This window comes from Plutella xylostella, chromosome 13 (assembly GCF_932276165.1).
Source record: "Plutella xylostella chromosome 13, ilPluXylo3.1, whole genome shotgun sequence".
Lineage (NCBI taxonomy): Eukaryota > Metazoa > Arthropoda > Insecta > Lepidoptera > Plutellidae > Plutella > Plutella xylostella.
This window is the reverse complement of record NC_063993.1, coordinates 5,919,135-5,934,295: the sequence shown is the minus strand read 5'-3', so window position 1 is coordinate 5,934,295 and position 15,161 is coordinate 5,919,135. Positions and strand designations below refer to the sequence as shown.

The window sequence follows — 15,161 nt, the reverse complement described above, 5'->3', positions numbered from 1 at the left end:
TTGAAAATTTATTGCGAGTAAATTTGTAAAAGAATTATTTGAGTTTATTTATTTATTATTAATAATACAATTATCTCGTAAATCTTACAACTCAGACAAAAACATTTTACTAAGAATTTACATTCAAAAATGTAACTTAAATAAAAAAAAATAGTAAATAATTTTATTTTCCCTTTAATTTGATACTTTTTCTAACTGAATTAGTCCTTAGTAATGACATAACAGGAATCTTTCAACTTTCTGAAACAATTTACTAATTAGGTAATTTCCACCCAAGTACCTTTGAAGGCTGTTTTCTGCAAATAATACCCCATTAAGCAATAGTTTATTTTTATTTTTATGTTATTTTGGAACCTTGCGGAGTTTTTAAAATTAATAAGGGACCATGAGAATATCTAGTTCAATTTTTAATTTCAAGTTGAAAATTCAGAGCAGTCTAGCTCGATGATATAATTTGAACTTTCGATATAAAAATAACTAACTTACATTACAGCTAGGAAGCTGAAACTTTTATGGTTAAAAGAACAACTTAAGAGGATGATACAAAAATAAAAAATAATTTAAAAAAGTTATTAAAAAAAATAATAAAACATAATTGATCCACTGAGGTCGATTTTCGTAGAAAATTAGTTAAAAAAATCATAACTCCTAAACTACTAAAAATTGCTGAACATACATGGGGGTGATTTGGCTACCCCTTGACCTAAGGAATCAAACATTTTCCTTTGGACGTCACTCTTTGGGCCACCCTGTATATTTAAATCTTGAAAACTACGCAACGAATTTTGATGCGGATTCTTAAATAGAGTGATTCAAGAGGAAGGTTTTTGTATAATCATCACAGTTTTTCTGTAGCGTATTTAGGATCCGCATTGCACCCGTGCGATGCCGGTCAGTAGTAAAGTTGATGAATTAAAACAATTAAAAATATCCCCAAGTTATTACATTACAATAGAATAGAATACGTTTAGTGATCATATTACACCTACGATAAACGTTCATAGCTAGAATATATTCAGCGCCTTCAAAATAAGCTACACTAATGATTATGTTATGTGAAGTCTGAAATGTTTAAAAAATACTCCTGACTAATATGATATATCAATATTCCAAAAAATACACTAGCGGTGGTGCTAAATTAAGGGGCACGTTGCGTGGTCTAATAAAACTGTTGGAACAGGGAGCTCCTGCACTGTACCTATACATAGTATACAAGTTGTTTTAATTACTATAAAATGAACTTATTAGAATTATTATTGATTTTTTAGAATTTCCAACAGTCGTTGAATACGACTTGTTTGGAATCTATAGAACCCGTAACCGTTGGGGTAATCTACAGGTTGTTGCAAAAAGGGTGTACTAAGCCTAAACCTACGTGTGCAGTATGATATAATATATATTAAGTATATAATATAAGCCCGAAAATGAAATCAGAATTCCAAAATTCGCGAAAAAAATAATACTAAAGATATACCATGCTGCACATGTAGGTTTCGGCTTAGTATACATTTCTTGACCACTCAATGAGCAAGGCGAGGACAGAATGTTTAGGCGATCACTAGGAGAAGAAAGTACCTATACCAGGAGACGTGGGTGATGATGTTGATTAACTGTAATAATTAAACATGATACTTACTTATAATTATAATGATACAGTCAAGTACGACATAGTACCTACCTATATACTGTTTATACCTACCTGCATAGTTTTCATACGTACATAGGTACAACGGCTACGAATGCGAATTTCGTAGCGCGTAGCTACGTAGCCCGTAGCGATAGTTTCTTCTTTATTTCCCCAAAAATGCAAATAAAAAAGCGATATCATTGCCTGACATATATTTAAGGCATTCTTCTTTCAAGTACTACATACATGTTGTAACTAATTTCTTAAACATCGTTGTAAGTGATTAACAGCTCGCCCCTTTCGACAACTTTTGATCCACGATAAATTTTATGACAACTTTTGTAACAGTATGTATAATTTTTGGATTAAGTACTTAAATCTTCCTTTTTGTATAAATCATTAAAGAAGAGTTTAGCTTTCATTTACTAATAACTGTAACTAAATAAGTCTGTTCTAGTACGTAAGCTGCAAACTAAGGACAAAATAGAAAAAAAATAACGTAAATCCTTTGTCCTGATTAAAATCCTTTTGGCTTACTATGTGTACCAATTTTGAAACCGCCAGTTAAAATTAAATACAAAATACCAGATATATAAAACCATAAATGGACTCGTCTCTCATCGCCTAGCATCGCGTAGCTCACAACAATGGGAGGTACTCTAAGTACGTATATTAGATCTCAGTTTATCTTTTAATAAAATACCTACCTACCTACTTTAAAAAAATAAAAAGCGTTGACTTCTTATCTAGAATATCATAGACACATAAATTAAATCCGGAGTACTTATCTACAAATCCAGAACAAATTATTATACAAGTCGGTATTCTTTTGTTTTATCCGGTATTGTTAAATTCTATTGACTATACGTACCCACGCTAAGAGCCTATTGAGTAAAAATTTACAAAATTATTGTGATTTGCATGTTTCAAGTGTTTTTCAGTGACATGCCATTGAAAATTAAGAATAACCTTAAAAAAACTGGAGTACCTACCTGACCAGCTACAGTACGTAACGTATCGTTACGTACTAGAAGTGCGTAACACAAATTAATATGAATCTTCGCGATGTAGACTATAAGACTTATTTTCAAACTTACTACAAATAGCTTACCTAGATCTCTTAGTAAGTTTCACTTTGCAAAAAAAAAAAATACGGTTATTTTGAAATCTGGACCACTGAAACAATAAAGAAACATTTTCTTAAACCGTATTTAAGCAGGAGTATTTTTCAAAATATTATCAGTAAGGAGTCGATTTTCCAGAACTTGAGACCTCTTATTTTAAAAATGTCGAACCAAATTCTAGTGTTTTTACTTTTGACTACATTGATAGCTACAGCGGTGAGTATTATTCGTTTTGTTATTTTCAGTAAATATATTTATTTATTTTATACTTTAAGAAGTATATTAATTGTGAAATTGTGTAACATGGTGATTCTTATTGTTATTTTAGGGTTGTAGGTATCCTCAACACTCAAATGTTCAAAGAATTCCTTGGATCATAAATAAAATTTAATTTAATGTGCTTATAGGTTGTTTCACCACTGTTATAACTTTTAAACCTTAGCGCTGTCCTTGTGTTTGTCATCGACTGCCTATTGTAGGCTTGACTCAAAATTTCGCTGGTTAATTACTACGTTACAATCTCGATACTCGATATCTTTAAAACGTTAAAAAGACAATTATAAAAACCAAGAGTATCCTCCTATCGTAGCTTAGTAAACAAGTAATGTATGTGTGTGAAAGTATCAATCTGATTTCAACCTTATAGCAATATACATAATACATATAACATCTAAGTAAGTACCTATTGTACGGTAGCCGTAGCCCGTACAATTATTAGATACACACTACCGTCCAATGCACCTATTCGCAGTACGAAGGACGACAAGATTGAAGTTTTTAACTTGGGAAACTGTCCGCTGGAGGGTTACTCTATACTGACGAAAAACAAATGAACAAGAGCTGTCGTGCAATCGGCACGTTTAATACAACGAGATAGAGTCGTGGCTCACGCAGTTAGAAGCACTACGAAACGAAACTTCGTTTTCCACCTTAGATGATGAACCCTTAGAAATCTCCCCAGCCTTTAGAGTTAGATAAATACTTAAATATTTTTATAAACTAAACACACATTTATATTTTGTTTCAGATTGCTAGACCTGCTGATGATGGTAATACATAATTATGTTCATAAAATAAACCAAATTGATTAAGTAGAGCGCGTAACTATAAATATATTATGTTTTATGACAACTTGATTTACACAAAATAGGTGCAGTATTAAGTAGGTATATTATATCCTTAGTAACTAAGATCATGACTCTTATTTTTCAGTCGAAAAAGACGCAGAAAAACTTAAGGACAAAGTTCCAAAAGACCCAAAAGGCGAAGTAAAACCTGAAGACATGAAAAAACCAGGGGGTCCAGATGCTAGTAAAAATAATATGCTAACTGACGGCCTGCAAAAGATCCGTAAGTAGCTATAAACTTTACTTATTTTTACAGGGTGTCACACGTCATAGTTTATAATAACGTATTGTATCATTATCTTTCCGACGGAGTGGAAGTGGAGTGAATTCTGAAGGCTCAAATGTAAATTTTAGTGCTGTTAAAACCTTAAAACAGTAGTGGAAAATTCGATTGTGTACCTAGTATTCGAAGTTTAAAGTACCTAATAATGGGTTTTTCTCTTTACAGCTATATTTGGCAGTTTTGTGAGTACGGGCACAAAACTAGCCCAGCCGTTATTAGGTAAGAATATACAACACGACATGATACTTTATTATTTAAACTTATAACATTGACTATACAGGATCTTGCAAAAAGGGTAGACTAAGCCGAAACTTACATGTGCAGCATGGTATATCTAAGCCCGAAACTGAAATCAGAATTTCAAAATTTAATTTTCCATTGATACTTTGTTGGTCACGTGACCTTTTACTATGGAGAATGACTTTTTTTTCTCGAATTTTTAACCTTTTTGCAACACCCTGTATAATACTTGGTGAAATTATATCAGTGATGTCGATATACGAAAACATTACAAAAACATCGCTTACATTTTATAGGTACCAAATAATCGGCAATGAATATTTCATACTTTCTCGACGCGACGGTGACAAATTCTAACTAGTGGCACAGAATAATAACTAGTACCTAGTGGCTTGTAATGCTAACTAGTCTAACTAAAATTTGTTACCGAGTCTAGATAAAAAATTGTACGTAAATTTTCATCTTGTTTTAGGTGGTCATTTCTTCTGAGATAAGTCGATGACGACGGCTCCAGAATTACAAGTATAAAGGGTCTGTAACTCTGTATACTTATACTTACTGAAATATAATAATACTTTAGTATTTTTTTTTATAATAAACAATTTTTATTTCATACACTTATTGTTTTATTTAAAAAAAAACCAGCCTAGTGTGAGTTGGACTCGCGCTCTGAGGGTTCCACATAGAAAACAAACTTAACTTTGCAGTTGAAATAATATTTTCCCATACAACGATATACGTCATGGTCAATTCTAAATGTAAGTTTGTGATCACAATAATGACTATTACTCGTAAACTTGTAAAGTCTACTTACCTGAGAAAATTTTTCCTTTTCATTTCGTCATTATGTAGGTACTACATCTGTGAATTTTTTCATATTTTTTGGACGAATCATTTAGCCAGCAAAGGGGGGGGGGGATACTTGAGTCTAACCTAATGTCTAATCTAATGGAATACCCTCCTCTTTTGCTGACTGTACCTACCCTGCAGCGGGTTGGTGTAGGCTGAAAAGGCTCCGCAGGAATCCCTTCTTAATATATTGTAAACGACACACTAAACCACACCACTGTGGTGTCGTTCACATTTCTTTACAGGTACTTGACGACACTGCTACTGACTAGTGATGTAATGAGTTATAATTATCAAAAAACTATTCGGTATGTGTAAATTTTTGACGATTTGTATTAGAACCACATTAACGTGGTGTGTTTACCTGAAAAAATTGCGATCGACACTATACAGTGGTGTCGTTAACCATTCATGGCGGCTACATAGTAGCGGCTACCCGCTAGCTTCACTTCACCTTTTAAAGATTTTATGTGGGCAAATCTGGGATGAAGAGTAGCCTAAGTATAATAGGAGATTTTCAAAAGAAAGTGGAGATGAACACATCACTAGCTTAAAAGACCAGAGGTCCAATCTAATGCTCCTTTGATGATATTCGCCACAGTACCGTTAGATTGGAGTCCGCCGCAGGGTAGAAGACGCAATGGGCGACCAGTAATAACTTAAAGGACATCCATCCTCAGCGACCTCAATTGCGTCAGAATCTCCTGACAGAAGCCAAGGAAATAGTGCAGGAAAGAAACGTCTGGAGAAGAACTGTGGGGCCCCTACGCTCCTCGTGGATTTAGAGGAATAATCTTCAAATAGGTAGGTATTAGTCCAAGATATCAGCTAGCCGCACACCAAATTCCCACATATCAAATCCCTTCAGTAGTTAGGTAATACGTGAGTAAGTTTGTATAGGGGCCGTCCATTATAATCACGTGAGGCTCAAAGGGGGGGGAGGGGGTACGGAAAACCTCACGAAACATCACGGGGGGGAGGGGGGGGTCTCGTTAGACATCACGTGTACACTATTAATTTTTTGTCAAAAACCGCTAGGTATTTCTGAACCGAAATTTTGAACGCTGCAAAAATTTGAACGATTTTTAGTATGACCTTGATTGACTCGCCCGCCGTTGCTAAGCAACAACCGCCCCGAGTCGTTGCAATTTTCTTTATATTTTTTCTAGTCAAAAATAGCCTTTACATAGGTTTCCAAAAAATAGTGATACATGGGGGGGAGGGGGGGTAAGTCCCAAACCTCACCAAATATCCCCAGGGGGGAGGGGGGGTGTCAAAAAATGAGAAAAACGACCTCACGTGATTAATGGACGGCCCCTAACAAACATTAACTAGGTAAATACAGAAAACTGTCGTGTTTATAATATTAGTATGATATTCTATTCTCTGCGGGAGTGTAAGTACCTGGATCTCTCAAATGGAACCTTTATGCTTATCCCCAAGGTCTAAACTGCCTTCCTAAGCTTGAACATTTCCCACCACGATGGTCCACTGCGGATTTGGTGGATTCACATATCTACATTTGTTATGTCTAGATATGCAGGTTTCCCCACGATGTTTTCCATCAACGTAAGGCGCGAAACACACAGAAAAGCAAAGCACACGCCTTAAGCCTTTTCTGTGTAATTCGCGCCTAAGAGCGATGGTATACGGGATTCGGAGCCGCATCTCTGGCGTGATAAGTGGGCGCTAACCCGACTGAGCTACCACCTATCTGTATTTGTAGGGTAGTAGAATTACATAAATAATGCGGATATATATACCTACCTATATAATACACTTTAAAACTTACTGAATTTTTCATTTTGAAAATGGTCACGGTCATAAATTTTGTTTGTCTCTACTGAAGATTTGAGTAACAGAGGCAATTATTTATTTATTCAAATTAATATTGAAACACGCACGCAGGCTGTATTTGAATAACTGAAACATATTTAAAGGCGTCAGTTCCGAAAAATTATCAGTGTTGAAGTTAAGGTTATTGAAATAGTTTCGTTGAAGACATCACAGAGGAAAATTCAAAATGTTGAAGAAAATATTTACTATTGTATTAATCAGTGCATTATTCGTTCAGAATGTAAGTAAATAGATATTTTATTGTTTAAGTTATTGAAATCATAGTATTAGCAAAGTATTGAACTAAAACCAACATTCCTACTTGTGACCCAGAATTTATGACCAACACGGTGTTACAAAAGTGGTAATTATAGTAAGCGGAAATGGTGATTCAGGTCAGGAGGTCATTCTGAACAACTTTTGTTCTACCAATATTGCAAATTCGCGAAAATCGTGACCAAGAAAGTTTATTTAATTTTAAACAGGAAAAAGGTAGGTAAATTATGTTTTTGGTTTTTTTTGAAAGTCATAGAACTATAAGTTGTTCTGAAAGATTCCCTGAGTAAACCTAAACATAAAAAGTAAAAAAACAAAAAGTATTGTTTACAGCTTGGAATTTTATCCGTGCCGTTCCAGTTGCAATGTGCTAGACATACTGAGAAACTTTCATATTGGAAAAATCAAAAAGCGTGAAAAAAACATGTCATTCTATTCTATAATTATTAGGTATAAATAAATCTCGCTCAACCAAATTTTTGTGAGCATCTACGTCTGATATTGATATATGATTATGATTGTGATAAAATTCCACCCTAGGTATATTCTTACCGATATGGTCTCTATCACGGGTTGAAATGAGGTCCAACATTACCGCACTAACGTTTTTCTACTACTGGCGAAGCTCTTGTAGGGCCATTATCAATGATTTTAAGCAATTTTTTTTTTTTTCAGATTTCTGCTGGTGGTAAGTGCCAATGTTTTTCTTACTTAAAGACTGTACAAATTTAACTAAAAGGCTAACACGGGGTCCAAGACCCGCACGTCAAGTCGTGACAAAAATTTGCGTCGCGCTCACTCTCATCGCACAAGTTCGACATTACTTTTGTCACGTCCTGGGCCCCGTGCTAGGCCCTCTGCGCGTTTAGATTCATCACAACATGTAGATGTGTGAACCCACCAACCCAGAATGGACCAGCAATACGCTGGTGCAAAAGTGGTCCAAGTCACAATAAATTGTTCTAATCTGAGTGTTTAATCCTTTCAGCACAGAGATAAAATGTTGTGCTTGTCGCAGAGACGATAAAAAGGAGAAATAAGCGTTGTGGTTTTATATTATGCTACTTAGATTTTAACCGCTCACGTCCGACCCATTGGTAAACCAGACACAATAGATTTTTTACTGTCTCAGATTTCTCGGGATGTGAGGGATTAAGCACAAGGATTACATTCGAGTCAGATAAGTGCACGAACTTAACTTATAGTATACATTAACTTAATTTTTTGAGATGACGCCACGACGGAGGCCGCTACAACAGCTAAGCCGGATGAGACCACGACGCCAAAAGTGACTACACCGCAAGTGACGACACCGGAAGTGACGACACCAAAAGTGACGACACCAAAAACGACACCCGATTCTGGAAAAGGCCTTGGTAAGTATAGTTTTAACCGAGTTCGAAAAAACGAGGTAGGGGAAAAGGGGTAGTAACTGGCCACTTAAGCACCTTGGCCACTTTACGTGTGTGCTCCATCTAAATGCATGATCTGATTTAGGTGATTTATATATCTAATGATTCACTAGATCCTGTTGATTGTTTTTTTGATCAATTTAATAATCAATAAGAACTATTTATTTAAATATCTTTATTTAAATGAAAAGTATCACTTTTGTGTAGTAACTGGCCACAAATTTTAGTAACTGGCCCTCTTAATTTGCAGTAACTGGCCACCTAATATAATTAACTAAAATGACAAGTTTTAACCTTATAACTACTGCAAACATTATAAAAAACCTATTTCAATTAATGTGTTATGACGTAGTTAATGTGTTAACACTTAATAATGAGAAATATCTAATATTTCTTAACAAATAAACAGTTCATCATCATCATCACGTCCCCACCTGCTGGGGCACGGGTTTCCTTACAATGAAGGAAGGATTTTGTAACAAAATTTAATATAAAACAAAAATACTTCTACAATTCAATACTCCTTCAATGTATTTTCACATATTATTATGACAAAAAATAAGTTTCTTATCTATAAATCATCACAAATCTTTATTAACAATCATATTGAATTATTTCAAGTTTATATTAAGTCAAATCCTGAAATCTTAACTTCTTCTTGAACTAATTTTAAGATTGTATAAAATACAACTTGCTACATACTTCGCACGGACACTGAGAGAGGACGAGAAGATGGTGTAACACGAGGTAGAGCTGGGCAAAAAAATAAGGACATCTTAGGGCTATCGGAGAGCGGTAGTAGCTCAGTCGGGTAAGCGCCCGCTTCTCACGCCAGAGATGCGGGTTCGAATCCCGGTGCTGACATGTACCAATTAGTTCTTTTAACAGATTTTAACTTAAGTACAATGTATACCATCACTCTTACGGTGAAGGAAAACATCGTGAGGAAACCTGCATGTCTAGATTTTGCACACCTAGATATGTGAACCCATCAACCCGCAGTGGAATGCCAGCATGGTGGGAAATGGTCCAAGCTTAGAAATACAGTTTAGACCTTGGGGTTATGCACAAAGGTTCCATTCGAGAGAGCCAGGTGCAGGCATTGACACCCCCACACAGACTATAATAGAATAGGGCTATCGGAAATCCTTAGAGGGGGACACGATGACCCTGAAGTCTGGCCACATGCTCTACCATCGGGAGGGTAACCAACTGTTCCAAGGTGGTGTAGGATTTCTTGTCAACAAGATCCTTGTCAACAACGTAGTGGAGATCAGCAGTGTGTCGAATCGGGTAGCGTACCTTGTACTTAAACTAACCGAGAGGGATTCCTTGAAGGTCGTACAGGTATATGCACCAACCTCGACACACTCTGACACAGAAGTCGAAGCAGTATAAGTTACGAAGATATCTCTAGGGCTATCAAGTGTACTGCTAAGACCCAATACACCGTTGTGATGGGGGACTTCAACGCCAAAGTGGGAGTACAAGAATGCAAAGAATTGAGGGTAGGACCCCATGGCTTTAGAAGCAGAAATCGGAGAGGGCAAATTCTTGTTGACTTCCTTGAATGAGACAGACCAGAATGGGCTGTACTTGATGAATTCTTTCTATGAGAAACATCCCCGGAGGAAGTGAACATGGTCAAGCCCCGATGGTGTAGGACGAAAAATGAAATCGACTTCATTATGACTGACAAGCGGCACATATCCAGAGATGCCTCAGTGATTTACACAATATAATTTATACATTTTAAACTGGGAGTAATCACCGACTTCTTGAAGGCACTCTGAATATCAACTTCATGCTGGAGAGAAGACTGATGAAGCAGGCCCTTCGTCCCACGCTGCACCAAATTGAAGTTGGCATGGCAACACCAGCTTCCAAAGAGAACAACAGAGCCGATTCGAATCGCTGCTAACCACTACGGATATTGACGAGAATACAGTCCAAATAGTGAAGGCTGTTTGTGGGCTGGGCCACCATTATTTTGAAGAGATTTTAGCATATATCCTGAAACATAAAATAGATCTCAGTAACTGGCCATGTAGTAACTGGCCACTAGAATACCTATGCCAGTTACTACTAAATATTGAACGATTTTTACAAAATTTATACCACAGAAAATGCTATTTAAAACCAAGGTAATAAGCTGTATTTTAAGTTAATTTACTTGCAAGTAGCAAATTGGGGTAACTGGCATAGGGGGGCCAGTTACTAAAAATACTATAAAACTGGAACCAGTAACTGGCCAAGTCGAAAAATGCAATAAAAAATCAAATTAAGGATTAAATCAGTACAAATTATAATTGCTTACCTCAAAATCTATCGTTGTCACTATTTAAAGTCACTCACAGAAACTGGGGACAAAAAATATCGCCTCTCGAAATAATGTCTTCGCTTAACGTTTTCTTAGCGCACAACCATTTTAAAAGACGCACTGTCGCCGACTATCAGAAAATTGCGGGTATTTTGAAGACCAATCCTTCAAGCGGAATGAGTGTGAACTAAAATGAACGACAACTTACTAGTGGTTAGTGTCAAGCTGTAACAGATGGCGTGCTGTCATCGTATTTCTTATTTTAGGCGAATAAAAAGCTGTGTGGCCAGTTATTGGGGGTGGCCAATTTCACCAATGTTTACCCTACCTATGTGTGTTCAGAGTCCACTATTTATGGTCCGATTTTTATCATATTCTTCTGATGTAGGTATTGGGTTTAGGTCAGGGGTCCCGTTTTGATTCCTAAAATAAATTCCTCCCTCAAGGGTGAGAATAATAAAGGTAAAAATTTGGTATGAAATTTCAATTATGAAATTAAGAACCTTAATCAACGACTCGCCGTCCTAACAAACTGTTGTATGTAGGTATACAGAAGTATCTCGTACCAAATGCTGGAAATTGAGCTCCTATTAATATCTATCCCATTCCCACAATGACAACTTTCTGTCAGTACAGTTGTTTAACTTATCAAAAAATTGTTTAAAAATAGGTATATTATTGTTAAAGTAACTCATTTTTTCATAAGTGTTTTTTTATTCTTAAAATTCTGTTAGCTCATGGTAAAACTGAATTTTTTGTTGTATATAGCTTCATGTACTTAATTAAAACTGCAATCTTTTTAATGTAAACAAAAATCTTACTTGCATTTTGATTTATGTTGAGTGTGTTACACACTGTGTGTAAATCCTTATCTTGTAACTTTATTTACACAAGCATTATGTTCTTAGTGTTAAACATAAACGGTACGTTACGTACGCTACTTTTTATCCCGGAATTCCCACGGGAAAACTTTTTAAGGCGAAGCGAAGCGCGCGGGAACAGCTAGTAATTAAATAAATATGACAGTTAAAGTATTGTGACGCAATGGCCCCGGTTGACTACATGACAGGATTATAATACATACTTACTACGGTTGTCTTGAAAAATCGCTTTAAGCGATAAGACCGCCATTTTTGTACATATGTGTTAGTATTTAAGTTAAGTAGTTAAGTTTATTTTATGTGTGTGTAAAAATAAAGAATATTCTATCTATCTATCTATTTATATATATACTTACTTAATTTGTTTTCAGTTTCAACATGGATGCAAGGGGGGAAGAAAATGGTTGATGATATGGGTATGTTAACTAGCATTAAGCGGAAATATTATACTTAGTGTCGTGAAGCGCGATAAGCAATCGGTTTCATACATTTCGAATAACGTGTCGAGACACGAAACGACGTGCAAATGTCGCAGTCATCTGGTTAAATCTTCTATTTGATTGAATCACTAGCTCGTTCATTGAATGACACTATTCAATTGAATGACTAATGGACAACTCGTCAAGACGTTGAATGTAAACGTTCTACGTCTTCACTGTACGTCATTCAGCAAAGTCGTTGAATGGGATATAGCCGACTTTGTAATGTTTGGTTAAGGTGAACATGAACAGACCAGAGTCAACAAAACACTTTGCTACAAAGCTCTTATCTCACAAATTTACTGAACAATAACAATCAACGTACCTTAATTTTGTTGTTCATAATTATTAGCCAGTTTCACCTCATTTTTTCCTTAAAAGTAGCCGACGGCGGTGTTACAATAGGTAAATTCATGCTGTCACACTATTTTACCAAAAAACGCGCACTTATAAGCTAATAAATTAGCTTATAAGTGCGCGTTTTTGGTAAATCTATACAGATGCTTTTTGTGCAAGCTGTTTGACGCCATATTTGTTTCGGTGACCGCAGTGGGAAAAAATGAAATAAATTTTATCACCTGACTGATTTTATGTCCGCGCATTTCAAACGGCTATGTTCAAGTCCGCTAACTTACGTTAACTAACGTTTCGTGACGCTTGCTCAATCAACGTTCGGCCTAGTTATACAACTGAATAGCGTCATTCAGTGATCGAGCTAGTGATTCATCCAAAAAGGAGATTCAACCAAATGCCTGCGACAAAAATATTATGTGCCTCACCATAATAACTATTATTGAACAAATTATCAGACAAGCTTAAATCGACCTTATTGAAATTTGGAGTAATAACTGTTAAATAAATGCTGCTGTAACTTACAGAACTTATAGAGCCAAATCTCTATGGCGCCATTACTCCCAATAGCACCCATTGATGAAACATATTTATACTGATGTGTAGCCCATGACTACAGTATTTCTTGGTATAAACTTTATTATTATGAGGCATGGGAGAACGAAGATATAGGTGCTGAAATATCAAGTCTTTGTACTTACTGTATTAGATTATGTTTCCCTCGAACTAAGTACTTATGTATAATTATTAAAAGTGGTTTAGAATTTTTAAAGTATTTTTCCCTCATTAAAACACCTTTATCACTGAATAAAAATAGGTTTCGTTAGTGGCTGCAAAGCGGGTCAGATTTGGCCATTCTCTTTTACCAATAGAACAACTTTCTTCAGAAAATTACACTAGCAATATTCGTCCTTTTGAAATGTTATTCTAAATTATTACTTTCTTAACTTTCCAGATAAAGTGGCAGAAGATACAGCGAACAAATGGTTGGGTATGTTTAACATATATATTATTATTATAAGTATACATAGGTACTGAGGTCACTTGGTAGGTATTTATTTTTGCATTGATTGTTGGAGTCGAGTAGGTATAAAATTCGGTTTCAAGGTAAGTAGGTACCGATACCTACTTACTACTTACGTTTTTATTTACTGTATAAACCTACCGGATCCAAACCACTTATCCTGTATTAAAGATGCTATGTGAATGAACCCTTCGGCTCTTTACGGTTAAAGGCAAGGTCAAATAGCCCCGCCAATTGAAAAAAAAAACATAAGCTTTTTTCGCAAAACTAACAGGTTTCATGCTTTTTCAATTTTTAGACAGTACACTTCACTGCAGTTAGTACTCAACTCACATGTTAAAAAGGTTTTTTTCTTTTCAGCACTCTGGGGATAATTAGTGATTAACGACAAAAGGAAGTAACGAGTTCGTCTGTATTTGAAAGTATTAGTAATAAAAATAAATAATAATTACATACTTAATCTATAACTACCTACCTATTCTATCCCGTGTGACCAGACTTTTCGAATGGAACCTTTGTGCATATCCCCATAAGATCTAAACTGTAAACTGCCTTCCCTAGCTTGGACCATTTCCCACCACGTAGTACACTGCGGGTTGATGGACCAGAAGGGCTAGCACAGGGTGCATTTGAGACGTGACAAAAGTTCTCTGTTCTCCGTCAATCTCGCTCTTGAGGCTGCGCGATGTGATGTGAGTGAACGCGATGCAAAACTTTTGTCTTAAATGCGCCCCGTGCCAGCCCTTCAGTGCGTGGAATATTTAATTGTTGCAAAAAGGGTATACTAAGCCGAAACCTACATGTGCAGCATGTAAATTCAAAATTCGCGAAATAAAGTATTCATTTTCCATAGAAACTTTGTTGGTCACGTGACTTTTTTACTATGGAGAAAGTTTTTTTTTCGCGAATTTTGAAATTCTGATTTCAGTTTCTTGCTTAGATATACCATGCTTCACATGCAGGTTTCGGCTTATTATACCTTTTTTGCAACACCCTGTATAATATTATACCTATACATAAACATTTAGTTAAATAACTATACATAATTAATAAAAAGAATAAGTAATATGCAAATTTGTAACTAATTTAAAATCTGATGTATACCTACTTAAGTGTAATAAATGTCTTATATCACAGTGCGTCTATATCATTTTTTTCTTGTTAGGCCCTGTCCGCACAGCGAATATTTCGCCGCCATACAAATTTGCGTTTTTGATTTCACTTCTCGATAGGCGAAAAAACTCGCACTCGCGGCCGAAGCCTTGCAGAAGGCGTCAATAATTGTCTCTTCCATCCAAAGGTTGTCTGGTACAGATTGCTTTAAGCAATAAG

General features: G+C 35.7%; 1 protein-coding gene across 1 annotated transcript; it reads left to right on the top strand.

Moving 5' to 3' along the window:
* The first annotated feature begins 7,188 nt into the window (after nt 1–7,188).
* Nucleotides 7,189–14,284, top strand: LOC105388973. Its single transcript, XM_011560021.3, has 6 exons — nt 7,189–7,327; nt 8,038–8,050; nt 8,592–8,738; nt 12,347–12,391; nt 13,761–13,796; nt 14,190–14,284. Exons 1-6 carry the CDS (start codon nt 7,274–7,276, stop codon nt 14,201–14,203), a joined length of 309 nt encoding a protein of 102 aa, XP_011558323.3. The 5' UTR covers nt 7,189–7,273; the 3' UTR covers nt 14,204–14,284.
* Nucleotides 14,285–15,161: the final 877 nt, after the last annotated feature.